Source organism: Callorhinus ursinus, unplaced genomic scaffold (genome assembly GCF_003265705.2).
Source record: "Callorhinus ursinus isolate GAN/ISIS: 27379988/994484 unplaced genomic scaffold, GSC_fseal_2.0 scaffold53, whole genome shotgun sequence".
Taxonomy (NCBI): domain Eukaryota; kingdom Metazoa; phylum Chordata; class Mammalia; order Carnivora; family Otariidae; genus Callorhinus; species Callorhinus ursinus.
The window spans coordinates 7,872,079-7,888,080 of record NW_027397115.1 but is presented as its reverse complement, the minus strand read 5'-3'; the positions used below and the strand labels follow the sequence as shown (position 1 = coordinate 7,888,080).

At 40.0% G+C, this 16,002-nt stretch overlaps 2 protein-coding genes across 2 annotated transcripts in view; one reads left to right on the top strand and one right to left on the bottom strand.

The window, feature by feature from the left end:
* DPM1 (dolichyl-phosphate mannosyltransferase subunit 1, catalytic) overlaps nt 1-11,402 on the bottom strand; it is a 16,781-nt gene extending 5,379 nt beyond the window's left edge. The window contains exons 1-6 of the mRNA XM_025853357.2: nt 11,237-11,402; nt 8,585-8,684; nt 4,298-4,331; nt 2,671-2,747; nt 2,561-2,586; nt 397-492 (exon numbers count right to left, since the gene is read on the bottom strand). Coding sequence (XP_025709142.1) covers nt 397-492; nt 2,561-2,586; nt 2,671-2,747; nt 4,298-4,331; nt 8,585-8,684; nt 11,237-11,397 — 494 coding nt within the window. The 5' untranslated portion in view covers nt 11,398-11,402. The remainder of the gene's footprint in view (nt 1-396; nt 493-2,560; nt 2,587-2,670; nt 2,748-4,297; nt 4,332-8,584; nt 8,685-11,236) is intronic.
* A 244-nt stretch (nt 11,403-11,646) lies between these two features.
* Nucleotides 11,647-14,432, top strand: MOCS3 (molybdenum cofactor synthesis 3). Its single transcript, XM_025853355.2, has one exon. It carries the CDS (start codon nt 11,691-11,693, stop codon nt 13,098-13,100), a length of 1,410 nt encoding a protein of 469 aa, XP_025709140.1. The 5' UTR covers nt 11,647-11,690; the 3' UTR covers nt 13,101-14,432.
* The last annotated feature ends 1,570 nt before the right edge of the window (nt 14,433-16,002 follow it).

Sequence of the window (16,002 nt, the reverse complement as noted above, 5' to 3'; positions counted from 1 at the left end):
ACGTACGTACTTCCCATCAAGAAGTGGATTCTCCTTCCCCATCCCTAGATTATGGGCTTGCTGTGTGTGTGTGTGTGTGTGTACTACTCAGTCCCAAGATATAGATGAATAGTTCACTTAAAGCTGAAGATACAGTAGAATAAATTTTGCTGAATTAGACCATTTCTAACAAAGGTTCAAAGGTTTATGCTGATTTTTCCTTAGTGAAAAATATCCAAAATACTTTGATCATAGGAAAAATTGTACACAAGGACCTATCTGTGAGTACATATTGGAAGTTAACAATCTAATCCCAGAAATCCCAAGGCAGCATGATAATGTAATCTAAATACCCATCATAAACATATTCCCAGTAGTTATAATAAAAACTAGACAAATTGCAGCACATGTATATACCTGATTATTTTTCTTTTCAAATCCCAGCCATATACACCTCCATTTCCTTTGTAGCGAGTTCCAGAGACAATGTCAAAATTACCCTCCTTCTGTTTCCTGCAGAAAAAAATAAATTAGCTGTCAATTAGAAAAAGCTATTGAGCTTTCAATAGTTATTTTCATGAGCTACACAAAAAGAACTTTTAAGATTTGCATAGGAAAAACAATGCCAAGAAAACAAATGAACGATACCACTCAGAAATCCTTCAACGTTAAGATTTGCAAACCTGGTATTTTTCCTTTATTAATTTCTAGAGCTAAAAAATAGTAGTATTTGCTGATTGTACCATGTGAAACCGTCCTAAAATGTAATTCCCCTCCATTCTGTTCTTGGCCCTACTAATAAGTAAACAGTGCTAAAACAGCCTGGTAACCCTCCAGACCTTTCTCTTTGCAGAAAAATAAAGACACACATAACCCCAGGGATTCTGATTGCTTTAACAAAATTGGAACCCAAAAAAGTATATTCTGCAACTTGCCTTTTGTCAGTTAACAATATACATAATGGAATCATGACACCCCTGGAGGTCAACAGAGAATTTCCCCTTCTAAATATCCCATGGAACACTGGACCTGTATACTTGCATGGATGTTTTCATGGTGGGTCTCCCTACCCCCAACAACACAACCACAATGAATAGTGTGGCAATGTTCTCATAAACTTACATCCTGGTGCTTAGACAACACAGAGTGGAACATAAGAGAACTGCTAAAACAAAGCTTACAAGTATTTTGAACAGGTATCACCAGAAATTACTTTCCAAAAAGGTTGTAGCAACTCACACTTCCTCCAGCTAGATTTGTGTGTGTCCACTTCCCGCCATCTTATTGGTGCTAGATGTGTTGCTCTTTAAGTTTGTAATTATGACAAACTAATGGGTAATAAAATACTGCCACACTTATTTCACTTCGTGTTTCCCTGACAACACCCCCCAGGGTGTCCTCCTTCGGGCTTATGAGCCATTGGTCTTTCTTCTACATATGGCCCGTTTGTATCTTTCACCCATTTTCTATTCCCCTGGTTCCATTTCCTTCTCAGGTCAAAGGGCTCTTGGGAATTAGATATACAAGCAGAGAAGGTATCGCTGAGGTGACTTTGTTGCAGAGATCAAAGGATGAGAAGTAGCTGGCTATTAAGGAGCAGGAAAAGAGCATTTTAAGCAAAGAACACAGCGCTCCGTGTGACACAGAAATAGAAGGAGTACACCTGCAGCAGAGGGAATGGAGGGAAGAGGCACAAGATGAGCTCAGAAAGGGAGGCAGGGGCCAGATCAAATAGCGGTTTGAGGGGCAAGGAAAAGAGTTTCTTCCCATCTGTTAACAAGAACTCGCTGAAGTGATTGAAACAGGAGAGTAACATTACTTAATTTTGTTTTAGTATATTGAACTTACATTAACAGTTTCCAAATTCTTATCCTGAGAGGTTTCATGTTGTCTTGGATTTTCTAAAAATACAACTATATTGCCTGCAAATAAATACCATTTTGTATTCTTACTCAATATTCATACTAAATTCTTGTTCTTACATCACTTAAAACGTCCACATACAACGACAGCTGGTATTCCTATCTTGATGCGTTTATTAATGATTCAACATTTCACCATTTAGTAAGATTTTTGTGTTAGGACTGGGTTGTCTTTATCAAGTTTAAGTGGTTTCCTTTTATTTCCACTTCCAAGTTTTATTAGAAGTGGCTAGTACAGTTTATCAAATACCTTTTAGCATCTATACACTTAATCATGCTGCTTTCTTTGCTAATGTGATAAATTATGTGGATGAATTCCTGATGATGAATCATTCTGGCATTCTTGGAATAAACCCTATTTGTTCACGGTGTTTTACCCTTATGATGCAGAGCTTAATTCCATTTAACAGGGAAGTCACCTTCCATCTTTTCCTGTAGTCTGGGAGAATTTAGATAATAAAGGAGTAATTATCTTTGATTAGTCCCTAAAATGTATCATTTAGCCACAGATCTATAGTCATGAGCCTCAGATCTGTTATTTTGGTTTCATTTCTGACAGCAAACTTAAAATAGCATGTGCATTTTTAAATTAAAATAAGTCTAAAATTAACATAGGATAAATGATTTGAGTAATTCTTTCAAATATTAAAAATACCTACCTAATGAATTCAGGAATAAATTTTGGCTGAAATTTAGAAAAAATAAACATTAAGTCAGTAAAATAGGCTTAGACTATCATGAATAGCTAATAAAGAATGATACCACTCACATGGTGTGAGAGATCAGCATCCATAATAATTATGTAGTTTCCTGTGGCATGTTTCATTCCGTGAATATATGCAGTTCCTAACAGTGAAAATATATCCATTAAAGAAAGCCATCAGAAATGCTTAAATATACACATGAACAAGGAAGAAATTAAGCATCTGAAAAGCATACATCAGTCCCGTAAAGGTGATACTAACCTATAATTAAATTCTATTTATTCTCAATCAAAAACATCTCTCCATTCCATTCTTTCTTCTGCAACTTCACCTTAGTCCCAGGCACCACCCTCTGATGCTCACCTCTCTACCTAAAAGTGTTTTCCCTGCTTCTGTTCTTCCCATCACTCCCAGCCCATTTCCACAATGCTGAGTGCAGTCAACACTGTAAGCCTAGTACACTAGATGGGTCTGGTATTTGGGGTTAAAGGCACAGCCAGCAATTACTTAGACACTTTCATGCCTAAAAGTTCCCTAGTTCCAAACCCCATAGTCTTATTAGCAAGGCTGAACTCTTCTAACTTTTGCTAAAAAGTGAGGATCACAGCTTTTTGGATTTCCACTGACTGGTCAGGAATTCCTGGTTGCTTTCATGGCAGTTTCCAGATTATTTCAATCCCAAAGAACTTCTGGGTTCAGATATTCAGAACACTTGATGATGCCCGAGAACTGATGATCTTCAAGACAGCAAATACTCAATTTTTAAGAACCGTGTTTCCTCCATGCTGGCTCAATTTTTCAGTAAAATTATAGCACTTCTCAACATAAGCAGCTGTAACCAGCATCAGAAATAAAGGCACTGAGATACTCATCTCAGAATGACTTCCCGCCATTCCCTCTGCTGCAGGCGTAGTTCATCTGAGATTTTCTATAACCCCCTATGTTTAAAAGCTAGAAAAGTTTTCTTTTTTAAAAATAAATAACTTTTTACATTTTGCCATTACTTATAAAGAAATGTTCAAAGAGTTACAGCTAACGCAGCATGCTGGTTTTCCAAAACACTTGCCCTTAGATCCCTTCTCTGGCCCTGCCTCTGTTCTACATTGCATGGAACTATAGTTCCCAGGTGCTCTCCTCAACTGGTTGTCAGATGGCTTTGGGAGGCAGGAGGGACAGTTTCCAGGAGAGAGAAAAGGAAAAGTGTAAGTGTGTCCCCCCTCTTACTCTGCCTCCCAGCACTGACTGGGTATCCTTGACAGCTCTAGCTCCTGCCAGGTATCCCCCACTCCATCATTCTAGCCCCTTCTAAATAGCCTGGGTTCCTGGGCTCCAAAAACACCATCTCCTCCTATTGTTGCTCCATTCTAGGGGTGGTAGCAACCTCTAGCTACTACTAATTTGAGTAGCCTCACTGTTCCATTCCATTTGGCTTCTCAGCATTCCTTCATCCGTGTAACCAGATTCTGTGTATTAAATTCCCTATATTGAAAGACTGACAGTGGTTTCTGTTTTCCCAGGTGGACCTTGACTGATACAGGCAACTCAGGTTAAACCATATACATGTCATTAAAATCATTAAAAACCATCACAGGTGGTCACTGTACTTTGGCCTTGTTCCAAATTAGGAAAATACACACAGGGTAACCTTACCAGTGCAAGAAGTAAGTATGAGGGGTGAGAGTTTCTACTTACCTAGGCCTAACTTTTTCTCCCGTGGTCTTAGAAGCTGCAAGAATAAAAAAAGCATTTTAACACAAATACAAAAATAATCCCACTAATAAAAAATTTCTTATAGCTGTCTACTCCTTTTAACAGAAATACAGCTGCATTTATTAGAACTTACAGCAGAGTATGTTTAACATTTATTGCCAAAGTAAAAAAGTGTTTAGTAACAAATCAAATGGTTTAACAGGTTGGAAAAACAACATTCTTTTACCCCAACCCTGCAGGTCAAATTTTAAATGTTTTTTTTCTGGTGCTATCCACCAGAAAACAGCACGTAAACAATGTTACCTCTATTACTTGATTTACCATTTTGAACAATATCTGTTGATTCCTTCTCCTAAGAAAATCAAGGATTTAACTCACTCATCTTATACTTTCTTTGAGTATTTGATAGCCACGTCTGTTTTCTCAATCTCTTTTGTGATTTTATTATTTATTTATGTTCTTGATTCCCTTTTATTTTTTTTTAGTTACAAAAATAATACAGGCTACGGTTACAAGTCAGACAATATATGGTCATTCATTAGTTAAGGCATTCAGGTTGGTTCCAGGTATTTGCCATTACAAATATTGCTACAATAAAGATACTTGTACATATATCCTTTTGTAGGGGTCCTGTCATTTCTGTAATCAGCATCCCAAAAGTGGAACCACTGGCTGAAAGGGTATGCACACTTTTTTCTCTAGATTCCTTGGTTGATTTTAAATGCTGACATCACTCCATCAACGTATCCTGACTCTATGCTTGGAAGACCTCATTACATTCTCTACTGGCCCAATGACATGACTTTAGGGTTATACGCCTAACAAGAAAATTAAATTTTTTCTTTTCTTACTTTTTGTCAATCACTTAGTTTTTCTACCTTTTTTTTTTGCTTCGTATATAAACCTTGACTTCTTGTTTAGCTTTTTTCTTTTGTCTGGAAATTTTTGAAAAAGTAGAATGCCAGGATTTGGACTCTAAGTTTCTGAGGTACGGGGCTCAAACAGACTCACTACCGAGCCCGTTTTATCCCCTTCTGCATTTGCCAGTGTATAGGCAGGCCAGCTCAGACTGCAAATCTCTAAACAAAGTATTTTCAGTTCAATTCAACCAGGATAGACTTTTTTTTTTTAAACTTCATGCAAACTGCTGTAGGTCTTGGGGAGGAACAAAGATAAAATACATTCCTGCTCAATGAGCTCTTATATACAAAAGAACTAGACAATCATGTATAGTAACTATAATTCACTGAATAAAATCAAACAAGATGTATCAGGTTTTATTTTTGTGACTGATGATTACTGGCAAAATATTGACCTGGTATCTGCCCTGAAAAAAACAAATCCTTTAAAGTTCACCTTAGGGGGCGCCTGAGTGGCTCAGTTGGTTAAGCGACTGCCTTCAGCTCAGGTCATGATCCTGGAGTCCCGGGATCGAGTCCCACATCGGGCTCCCTGCTCGGCGGGGAGTCTGCTTCTCCCTCTAACACTCCCCGCTCTTATGTACTCTCTCTCTCTCATTCTCACTCTCTCAAAATAAATAAATAAATCTTTAAAAAAAAAAAAATAAAGTTCACCTTAGATTTTCTATAAACCTGTTTCAGTTGGAAAAATATTTTTTTCTCAAGTTTTTATAAAGTATTAAATCATGCTGCATATAATAGAGTACTATGGAACAGTTAAAAGAAAGATAATTTAGGGATAAAAGAGCTTTCAGCTACAGTTAAAAATCAACAGAATGATACAGAAAGATTGCATTTATGTTTAAAAACAAAAAACACCATATTGCCTAGTTCTAACAAACGTAGACACGTACACATACATGCACAAAGGTCTCAGGCAACCCACACCAAGCTGCTGACTGGGGTGTCCCCTGGAGAAGAGATTAGGAGGTGGACCACGAAATGCTCATCAAAGGCAACTTCAGTTTTATCAGCAACTTTTTCATTTTCTAACAAGAATGTAGTTTTTAATTTCTTATGCAATAAAAAGTACCCATTGTTTTACTTTCAAATCCTTAGTTCCAGCCCCTCCCGTTTTTGAGGCCTCACGTCAGGAAGGATGGCAGAAAGCAGTGAAGGGCACGACAGAGCTCGTCTCACAGCCAACAGGAGAGCCGGCGGGAACTCACACAAAGTGTGCGCAAACACACTCTGAAGAACACTTACCACACTGTTTATGAGCTACTTCCTGTAATGCTATAATCTGTTTTGACAAAAACCTTATTTTATAAAAAATTTTTGTCACAGAAAATCTTGATGACATTTTAGGAAGCCTAGGATCCATAATATTTAAGTGGACCTGTTTTTATCATACTCTCAAATCCAACAAGTTGAAAGAAGAATGAAGATAAAAATAAGTCTTCAGCTAAGAAAGGCTAATTGTACGGGAAAATCGTAATGGTGAATATAATTTTTTTCTCATTATTTTGAATTTTATTGGGTTGATGGGAAAAATGGAACTTTCTGAGGGCCACGTTGTTTTAGAATTTGAAAAGGTCAATTTAGTAGACATAGCCTAAGATCGATCAATCAATTACACCTCAAGGCTGAATGGAGTCTATGACAGAAGTGTTCAAAATATTGTCAGGTTGATGTTCCCAGATTAAATAACACATAAGTCAGAGTATTCTATATAATAACAAATGTCAGTGCCTTGGCTCACAACCTCTAAAAGAAAAACTGGGGAACTGGTGGCTAAAAAAATGAACCCGACATCATCAGAAGTCACTGCTAGCAGGTTGAAAATCTGTCAATTTTTAATCTCCTCCTGTATATCAGGAGATATTCAGAGGATTGGAGGTGTAATCCTTGAGTTGCCCATGTGTGATATGGAAAGAATAACTAGCAGAGAAAAGATTTACCATGTGTATAAGAGTAACACGTTTCCCTTAAACTCTTCCTATTGACCACTATCTCCTTCAACTGAATAGGAATTATTTCATTATCAGGATTAATCAAGAATATGTGTACCTGGTGACAGTTTTTTATAATGCTTAATTACCTTTTCTTAAAATGCAAGTATCAACAAAGTTCTCCAAGAGACTTCTTTCATTTATGTCTATAACGATGATTCTCTTTTGGGAGAAGAGGACAATTTTGCCCATAAGGAGTGATTTGATGATACCCACAGACATTTTTGGTTGCCACCCTGGGGAGAGGGGCTGCAAATGGCATCTAGTGGGTAAGAGTCCAGGGATGATGCTACATGTGCTCTAAAATACAGGATGCAGCCGCCGCCCGGGCAACACCCCCCCACCCCCACAAAGAATTATTAGGTCCCAAATGTCAACAGTGCCAAGACTGAGAAACTCTAGTCTATACATATTATAAAATACCCAATGCCTAGAATGTGTTTTCTAATTAAATCTGGACTTAACTGCATGCTTTTGGCCCAAGAATTATCTAAAGTTGAGCTCACAAGTATATTCAAACATTTGCAAATACAAACCATTATAAAAATAAACCAGTGATCAAAAACAAAAATTATAAAGTCATTATAAAATGAATTCTACATCTAAGTTTCTCCAGTAGAAAAACAACACCCTTCAAAGTACGTGGGAAAATTTAAGACTTGGAAAGTCAATCTACTCCCATTAAGACTGCTTTACAGGTAAGGAGATGCTAAGTACTCTGAAAAATAAAAAGATGCCAAATTTCCATGGAACAATCACCCTCCCCCACTACAAGGTTTTATAGTTGCAAAAAAGGGAGGCAGAAAGATCAAGACACACATTATTAATTGCAATCTACTTCTGTAATATTCCTTGTCAATTCAGTATCATGCTTTAATTTCGCCCTTCAAGAGAACTTATCTGCAGAGAAAGTTGTAAAAACAGTTTATGTAAAAGCTGTTTTGCTGTACAATTACTTTTTTTTTTTTTTTTTAAGTTTTTAATTTATTTACTTGACAGAGAGCACAAGCAGGGGAAGCAGCAGGCAGAGGGAGAGGGAGAAGCAGGCTTCCTACTGAGCAAGGAGCCCGATGTGGGGCTCAATCCCAAGACCCTGGGATCATGACCTGAGCTGAAGGCAGACGCTTAACCAACTGAGCCACCCAGGTGCCCCTTGCTGTACAATTACTACTGATCCAACATATCAAAGTCATGTATAACTTCAAGCACAATGAAAATGCACCTGAATCCCAAGTGTATAAGATGCTTTCTATCATTTCAGTTTCCAGAAAATAGACTGAATTTAAGCATTGCCATTTCTCATCTTTTCCCCCAAACAAACACAAGTGATATGATAGAAAAATGTTCACATGACTTACAATTTTGTCTGACCCATAGATCTTCTCCAACTGTTCAGCAACATCCCTTGTTCCATCTGGGCTTCCATCATCTATGATTATAATTTCATAATTGATTCCACTAAAATAAAAAACAAAATGAAAGTTTGTATTGTTTGGAGACTGTATTCTCAAAATAAAAAAATAATTTTAAAATTACTAATTCCTCCTCAGTATAAGTGGGAATTTATTGTCATATTAATCACTAAGGAAAACTTCAATTACCAAATGAAATAAATGTCATTTAGTACTTCATCTCCAAACTCAGCGTGTTGCTGAAAAATGCTGTAATGAAGTCCGGAGATGTTAAAAAATTCTCACACAGAAAACATACTCGAATTTAAAAAATCATAGCTACTGTATATTATATATGATACGAATATCATAAAATTTTACTTACCTTGCTGTACAATTTGGAATTCTATTTGGAAATAGAATTATAGGACCTTAATATCAATCTTGGTTATAAAAAATACTTCAAAAGTACATTTAAAAGATCTCTCAAGTTGACTGAATTGCTGAGTGAGTATTCTTTTAAATTCCAAATAGATTGAAATAACACAAGGAACAAATTAGATTTCATTTCATCCTTTAAAAAACCCCTTTAAAATGGTGACATACTCTCTTAACACCACTATTTCAAATAGTTGTACCCATTACCTCACACTATTACATACAAAAAGCAGAGAAATACATAAGATTTCAACGTGCTTCAAAATGAACATCTCTCTATTGGTTCTCCATTAACTTTATGTTACAGTTTCTATTCTAAGAACAAGCGAACACAATACTTGGTTGTATATGTTATCACTATGTTTTCCCCCAAGTCGTTTTAGATTTTTTTTTTAATAATTTTATTGGAAACTTAAGAAGCAGAAAGTAAAGGAAAGCACAGCAAAACTCCCACAACACTGTTTCCTCTTTGTCCATACTAAAAACAAATATAAGGAAATCAACCAGAAAACACATTGCACTGTTAAAGGCTTAAAAAAGTCAGGCCCGGCAAATTAGGAAGAAAGCTAAACTTAGCCTGTTAAGAGGAAATACCAGGACTTCAGCTCCCTGAGATGCTTTAATTTGGGCAACTACTTTACAAGCCAAAATATGTAAGATGTTGATTCTGGTTGATATGCTGAAAGAGATATACTTCATAAACAAATGAAGTCATTTAATAGCAAATTATACTTTCTCTCACTTCAACGTGCCCAGAACACCTGAGGGTAAGGGAGTCTAATGGAATCCAGTTAAGCTGCCTTTAATTTGACCACATCTGAAAAGAAAATCATTTCCTTCTTTAAACTTCACTCGGGTTAAAGCAAAAAATATTTGAGACTCAGAGGACAAACTGAACAAGATTTACTATATGACAATTTCTCTCATGTGGAAAGTGCTTATAGAAACCAAAAGAAGAAGATAACTAAAGAGGAAAAAGATATGAATTAAAAAAAAAAAACTGTGAGGAGCCATGCACATTATAATAGTTATGTCATTCAAAGAATTATAGTCAAAACAGCCATGTTTTTCACCAATTAGCATTTCCAAAAATATAAGTTTACTAACGGCCCGGTTGGCTGGTTGGTGGGGAAACAAGCACTCTCTGAATAATGCCCATCTTAAGGCGGTACAATCTTTTTTTTTTTTGCGAGCAATTTGGTAATAACTGTCAATTTTAAGCACATCTGTTGACCCGCCAATTCCATCCTGAAGACTTTACCCCCAGTACACTAGTAAAAGTATGAATGTGTTTGTTGCAACATTCTTCTAAAGGAGCATTCACTACGGGTCCAGCACTTTTCTAAATGGTGGAAAATATGGGGTGAACAAAGTCTGTTTTCATTTATAAAGCAAAAGTCAAAAAAGAAAAACAAAAAAAGCTCTAGAAATAATCTGTGTTCACTGGGATGACCCAGTTAAATTGTAAGTCATATGAAATATTATCGAATTAAAAAAATAATAATTTTCTAAGTTGGTGTATGTTGATCTGGAAAGATCTTCAGGGATCTATACATGATCCCATTGGTATAACCCTAAAACAAGTAACTTCGTACTGATACCAGGATATTCCGAAATTTTAAAAATATCGTATAACACTTTCAAACTCTAAAAGCCCTAGTTTCTAACAACCACATCAAACGTCCACTAGTGACCAACGAAGTTGCCCAGCCCAGCAGCAGCTCCCTAACCCACAGAGTCAAACCTCATGCTTACATAAGCACTCAGCACGGGGGCGGGAGTGAGCGTGCTCATTTAGACTCCCGGCTCCTGCCGCATCCTGACCATCCAGAAGTAGGAGTGAGGTCAAGCTTTGAACCTCGCTCCAAGTGAAATGGTGCCCAACCCTACTTTAAAAAAAAGGGGGGGGAGGGTAGCTGGGGGGGAGGGGGGAAAGAGGTGGTGGGAAGTGTACAATAAGGGAATGTCTTACAAAACCCAAGGGCAGGAATGAACCCGAGACACGGGCAGAACCCCAGAAGTATCCGCCTCTGCTTTCTCCAAGGGTAGACTTCTCCCCAAGGATTCCCTCAAGAGCCGAAGGGAGGCCGCGCAGGGCCGCCTCGCGCAGCCAACTGCCGACACCCAGGCCGGCGAAGCCAGCTCATCTCATTCCTCAGGGACGGCGGCCGGGCACGCTACCTCTCGGAGAAGCTTTTCACCAGCAGCCATACGATGAGCGGTAGGTTCTCGCGCTCGTTGTAGGTGGGCAAAAGCACTGAATACTTGTCCTGTCGCGGGGCGCGCCCCTCCGGCTCACGCCGAGACCTACGAGGACTACCGTTCGCTTCCTCGGAGGCCATGGCGGAACTGCGCGAGACGCCGGAAACGGAATGACGTCACGCGGCGCGCGGGAAGGGGACGGGTCGGACCGTACCAAATTCAGGAAGAGGGGGTACAGGCTATGTGGTTAGGTTCTAGTTAACCTAAGGCTCTCTTCGTGGTTCCATTGGAAATATCCAGGCACTGTGAATCTTTAAAGTTGAATCTGAGGGTTTCTCCAGGAAGTACATGTTTACTTATCACTTTTTCCTATGCTCCGTAAAAATTTCTTAGTTTATTCCAGTCGCTAGGAGACGCTAAGCCGGAAAAGGAAATGCCTTTCAAGACAACTTCCGAGAGAGGCGCCATGGCTTCTAGGGAGGAGGTGCTCGCCTTGCAGGCGGAAGTTTCCCGGCGTGAGGAAGAGCTAAGTTCTCTGAAGCAGAGGCTGGCGGCGGCTCTTTTGGCGGAGCAGGAGCCAGGGAGGTTGGTTCCGGTGTCGCCCCTGCCGCCGAAGGCCGCCCTGTCTCGAGATGAGATTTTGCGTTATAGCCGGCAGCTAGTGCTGCCTGAGCTGGGCGTGCACGGACAGCTGCGCTTGGCCACCGCGTCCGTACTAGTCGTGGGCTGCGGTGGGCTCGGCTGCCCACTGGCGCAGTACCTGGCAGCGGCCGGCGTCGGCCGCCTTGGCCTTGTGGACTATGACGTCGTAGAAGTGAGCAATTTGGCCCGCCAGGTGCTACATGGCGAGGCGCTGGCCGGCCAAGCCAAGGTCTTTTCGGCCGCCGCCGCGCTGCGCCGCCTCAATTCTGCGGTGGAGTGCGTGCCCTATGCTCAGGCGCTTACCCCAGCCACGGCGCTAGACTTAATCCGCCGCTATGACGTGGTGGCTGACTGCTCTGACAACGTGCCCACTCGCTACCTAGTTAATGACGCATGTGTGCTAGCCGGCCGGCCTCTCGTGTCAGCCAGCGCCCTGCGCTTTGAGGGCCAAATCACAGTGTACCACTATGACGGCGGGCCTTGCTATCGCTGCATATTCCCCCAACCACCTCCAGCGGAGACAGTGACCAACTGCGCGGATGGCGGCGTGCTCGGTGTCGTAACTGGGGTCCTGGGCTGCTTGCAGGCGCTGGAAGTATTGAAGATCGCCGCAGGTCTGGGTCCATCTTACAGTCGCAGCCTGTTGATCTTTGATGCCCTCAGAGGACAATTTCGCTGTATTCAGCTTCGGAGCCGCAGGCCTGACTGTGCAGCTTGCGGCGAGCGGCCCACTGTGACTGACCTGCAGGACTACGAAGCCTTCTGTGGCTCCTCAGCCATTGAGAAGTGCCGTTCGCTGCAGTTGCTGAGCCCAGAGGAGCGAGTTTCGGTCACCGACTATAAGCGACTTCTGGATTCAGGCTCACCCCACCTGTTGCTGGACGTCAGGCCTCAAGTGGAGGTGGACATCTGTCGTTTGCCCCATGCCCTACACATCCCTTTGCAACATTTGGAACGGAGGAATGCGGAGAGCCTGGAACTCCTAGGGGAAGCAATCCGGGAAGGGAAGCAGGGCACACAGGAAGGGGTAACTTTCCCAGTTTATGTGATTTGCAAACTTGGCAATGACTCCCAGAAAGCCGTGAAGATCCTGCAGTCCTTGACAGCAGTCCAGGAGTTAGAATCTTTAACAGTTCAGGATGTTGTGGGGGGCCTCATGGCGTGGGCTGCCAGAATTGATGGAACATTTCCGCAGTACTGAGGGGGATGGGAGAGTCTGACCGGAGGCAGATATGGATTGCCATGTTACCCAAAAGATACATTTATTTGCATTTTTTTCCCCCAGGAATGCATGGAGAGACTGGGTTTGTCCAATAACGGAATACATGGACTCCTTTTTATTAAGGGCTTTTTTGTTGTAATGTCTTGGATGCTGTTGTTATTAATGGGTTTTAATACTGTTTCTGAGAACTATCTGGTGTTTTCAGCGCTTGAAAGATGTCTTGAACATGTGAGTTATAATGTTAAGTGACAGGATTTTGTGTTTTGACAGGTCATTTCTCTGTTCTGCTTTTTTTCCCACCTCCCCCAATCAAAAAGTACTTTAAATCGTGTATTTTTATGCTTGGAAAGGTGTAGTAAACTTAGTCTTCCTGAATTGATCATAGATGATATACTTAAGGTCAATTTATTGTTTAAGACATTGTTTGGGTCTTTATTTCAAATGGTAGAATATATTCTACAGAAATGTTTAAAATGTAAATGACTTTAAGTATTTGAATTAGTATCAGAGTGAGATATTTAGTAAGATAAAGGAAACCTCCTTTGTAGTCTGTCAGTTTCTCTTATAAATTGCTGATTTAAGAAAAAAATTTCTTACAGTATTGTACACACTGTATACTGTGGTTTGGCTTGCTTTGGAATCCTCAAGCCTAAGTCCCAAACTTCTGCTCTCCCCTGCCCTTTATTCCTAATCCAATCTGTTATTTTTTTTTTCTTGCTTTACTGGCCAAGTACACCAAGTACAATGTTGAATTAAAGTGGAATAGTGAGCATTCTTACGTCCTTCACGATCTCAGGTGAAAAACTTTTGACCAATATTACTTGTTACTGCTTTAGTGTAGCTACTGCCCTTTATCAGATTAAAGAAATTTCCTTCCTTTTATAGTTTGCTAAGTTTTTGTTGAATTCATCAAGTGCTTTTTCTGCGTTACATGCTGCCTTTTTCTCTTTGGTTGATGCAGTGGATCACATTGATTCTATTTGGTGGCAAAACACAACACACATACACACACACACAATTTCCCCTCTCAGTAACTTCCAGGTGTAAAATACGGTATTGTCAACCACGTGCACATGGTGTGTAACAGATCACAGAACCTTCCATCCTGCTTGGTTGAACCTTGACACCCACCAAACCACTCCCCAATTCTTCCCTTCAATTTGCCTTTTTTATTTTATTTCATGTATTTTATTCCCATATTTTATAGTAGTACAAAATGTAGGTGTTTTTATGTTTACTTATTAACATTTTCATGAAATGGCAGGTCTGTATAACTTCTATACATTATTAAAAGCAAAGATTTGGTCGGTATCCATGGCAATTTGAAGAATACCTGCTGTGTCAAAAGGGCCTCCACTCTCAGAGCTGATTGTGGGATGCGGGTCTGTAATCCTCAGAAATCACAGATGTAAATGTGAAGTCTTTGTATTTCTGGCTGCAGTTTTTTTAAGTTTAACATCTTGTGGACCAGACAAAACCCTTGCAGGTCAGATTACTCAGTTTGCAACCTCTGATATAGACTCTTATTTTATCATAAAAGGATGGTATTATTTAACAATCAAATGCAAAATTAGGATAGTCCTTACCTTTTAACTGTGAAACATTGTAACCCATGTTTTGAATGGGTATGCCTCAACCTTTTTTGTAAAGGTGGAGCAGATTTCTTGGACTGTTTTTCCCAAGGAGTTGTGGAAATAAATGACCGAGACCAGGAGAGGAGAGTAAAGATGGCTGGCTTGTGTTCCAGCTTCTTACTACCAGGACAAAAGCCACTTCTGATACATACGAAGAAACAAAGGGGACTGACATGGGAACTATTTCCTATTCTAAAGGCTGACGTCCTAAAGTTAAGCAGTTTCGGTAGTTCCTGCAAACTTGGTTCTCAATAGGACAGGCAACGGAAGACGACTCTGGCTGCTTAAGAGGGAAAGGGGCTTATTAAAGTAAGACAGTGCTTCTGAGAATTTTGTGGACAGCCTTAAAGCTGTAATTCCAGGAGTGATGCCCCAAACCATGCACAGAAGTGACCTGAGAACACTTTGTATGCTATGCTGCCCCATCTAGCACTAGAGGAAACTGCTAGCATAGTCTTACTGCTCTCCCGGAAAGCTCAGAACTTTAGCCACTGCTCGGGGGACAGAAAGCAGAATCGCTTTACGTCGATTGCTCTTCTGATTCAGTCTTCTGAGGTGTGTCTGGTAGGGAGAGCCTAGTCACATGCCTCAGTCCTACCTGCAAGAGCGTCTGGGAATTTGGGTCCTGACATCTGCAATCGGGAGACAGAGCCCAATCTGGCATTTTCTCAAATTAGTGAAAGATTTTTTTTTTTCAAAAGTTGGGATATCAGTATGACTGGTATCTGTTACAGGATCCAAATTTTTCTATTCTTTGAAGTTTTGTTTTCTCTGGGGATTGTGGCCAGTTTTTTTTTACATTCAGATGGGATTTTTAACTGGATATATATATATATTTTTTTCCTTTTCATTTAACAGACATCAAGTGTACCAGTTACTATTCTAAACTCTGGGATAAAGATGAACAAGAAAAAAGATGACCAAGAGATTTCCTATTTTGGAATTTACATGTAAATGGGGGAGACAAATTAAATTAGTGTTAAGTGTCATAAAAGAAATGAAACTGATGTATTGGGGTGGGGATGTATTTTGGATAGATTAATTAGAGGAAAGCTCTTTGCAAAAGGGTTAACATGAAACCCAGAATCTAAATGGTGATAAGGAGCCAGTTAGACTTGGGAGAACCTCCCTAACTGGGAGAAAAACAAGTGGAAAGGCCCTGAGGCAAATAAACTTATAATGTTTGAGAAACGGAAGAGGCATGTGGGTTGTGAACAGTTGAGGAAGGTAGAACAAGGTGAGGTTTA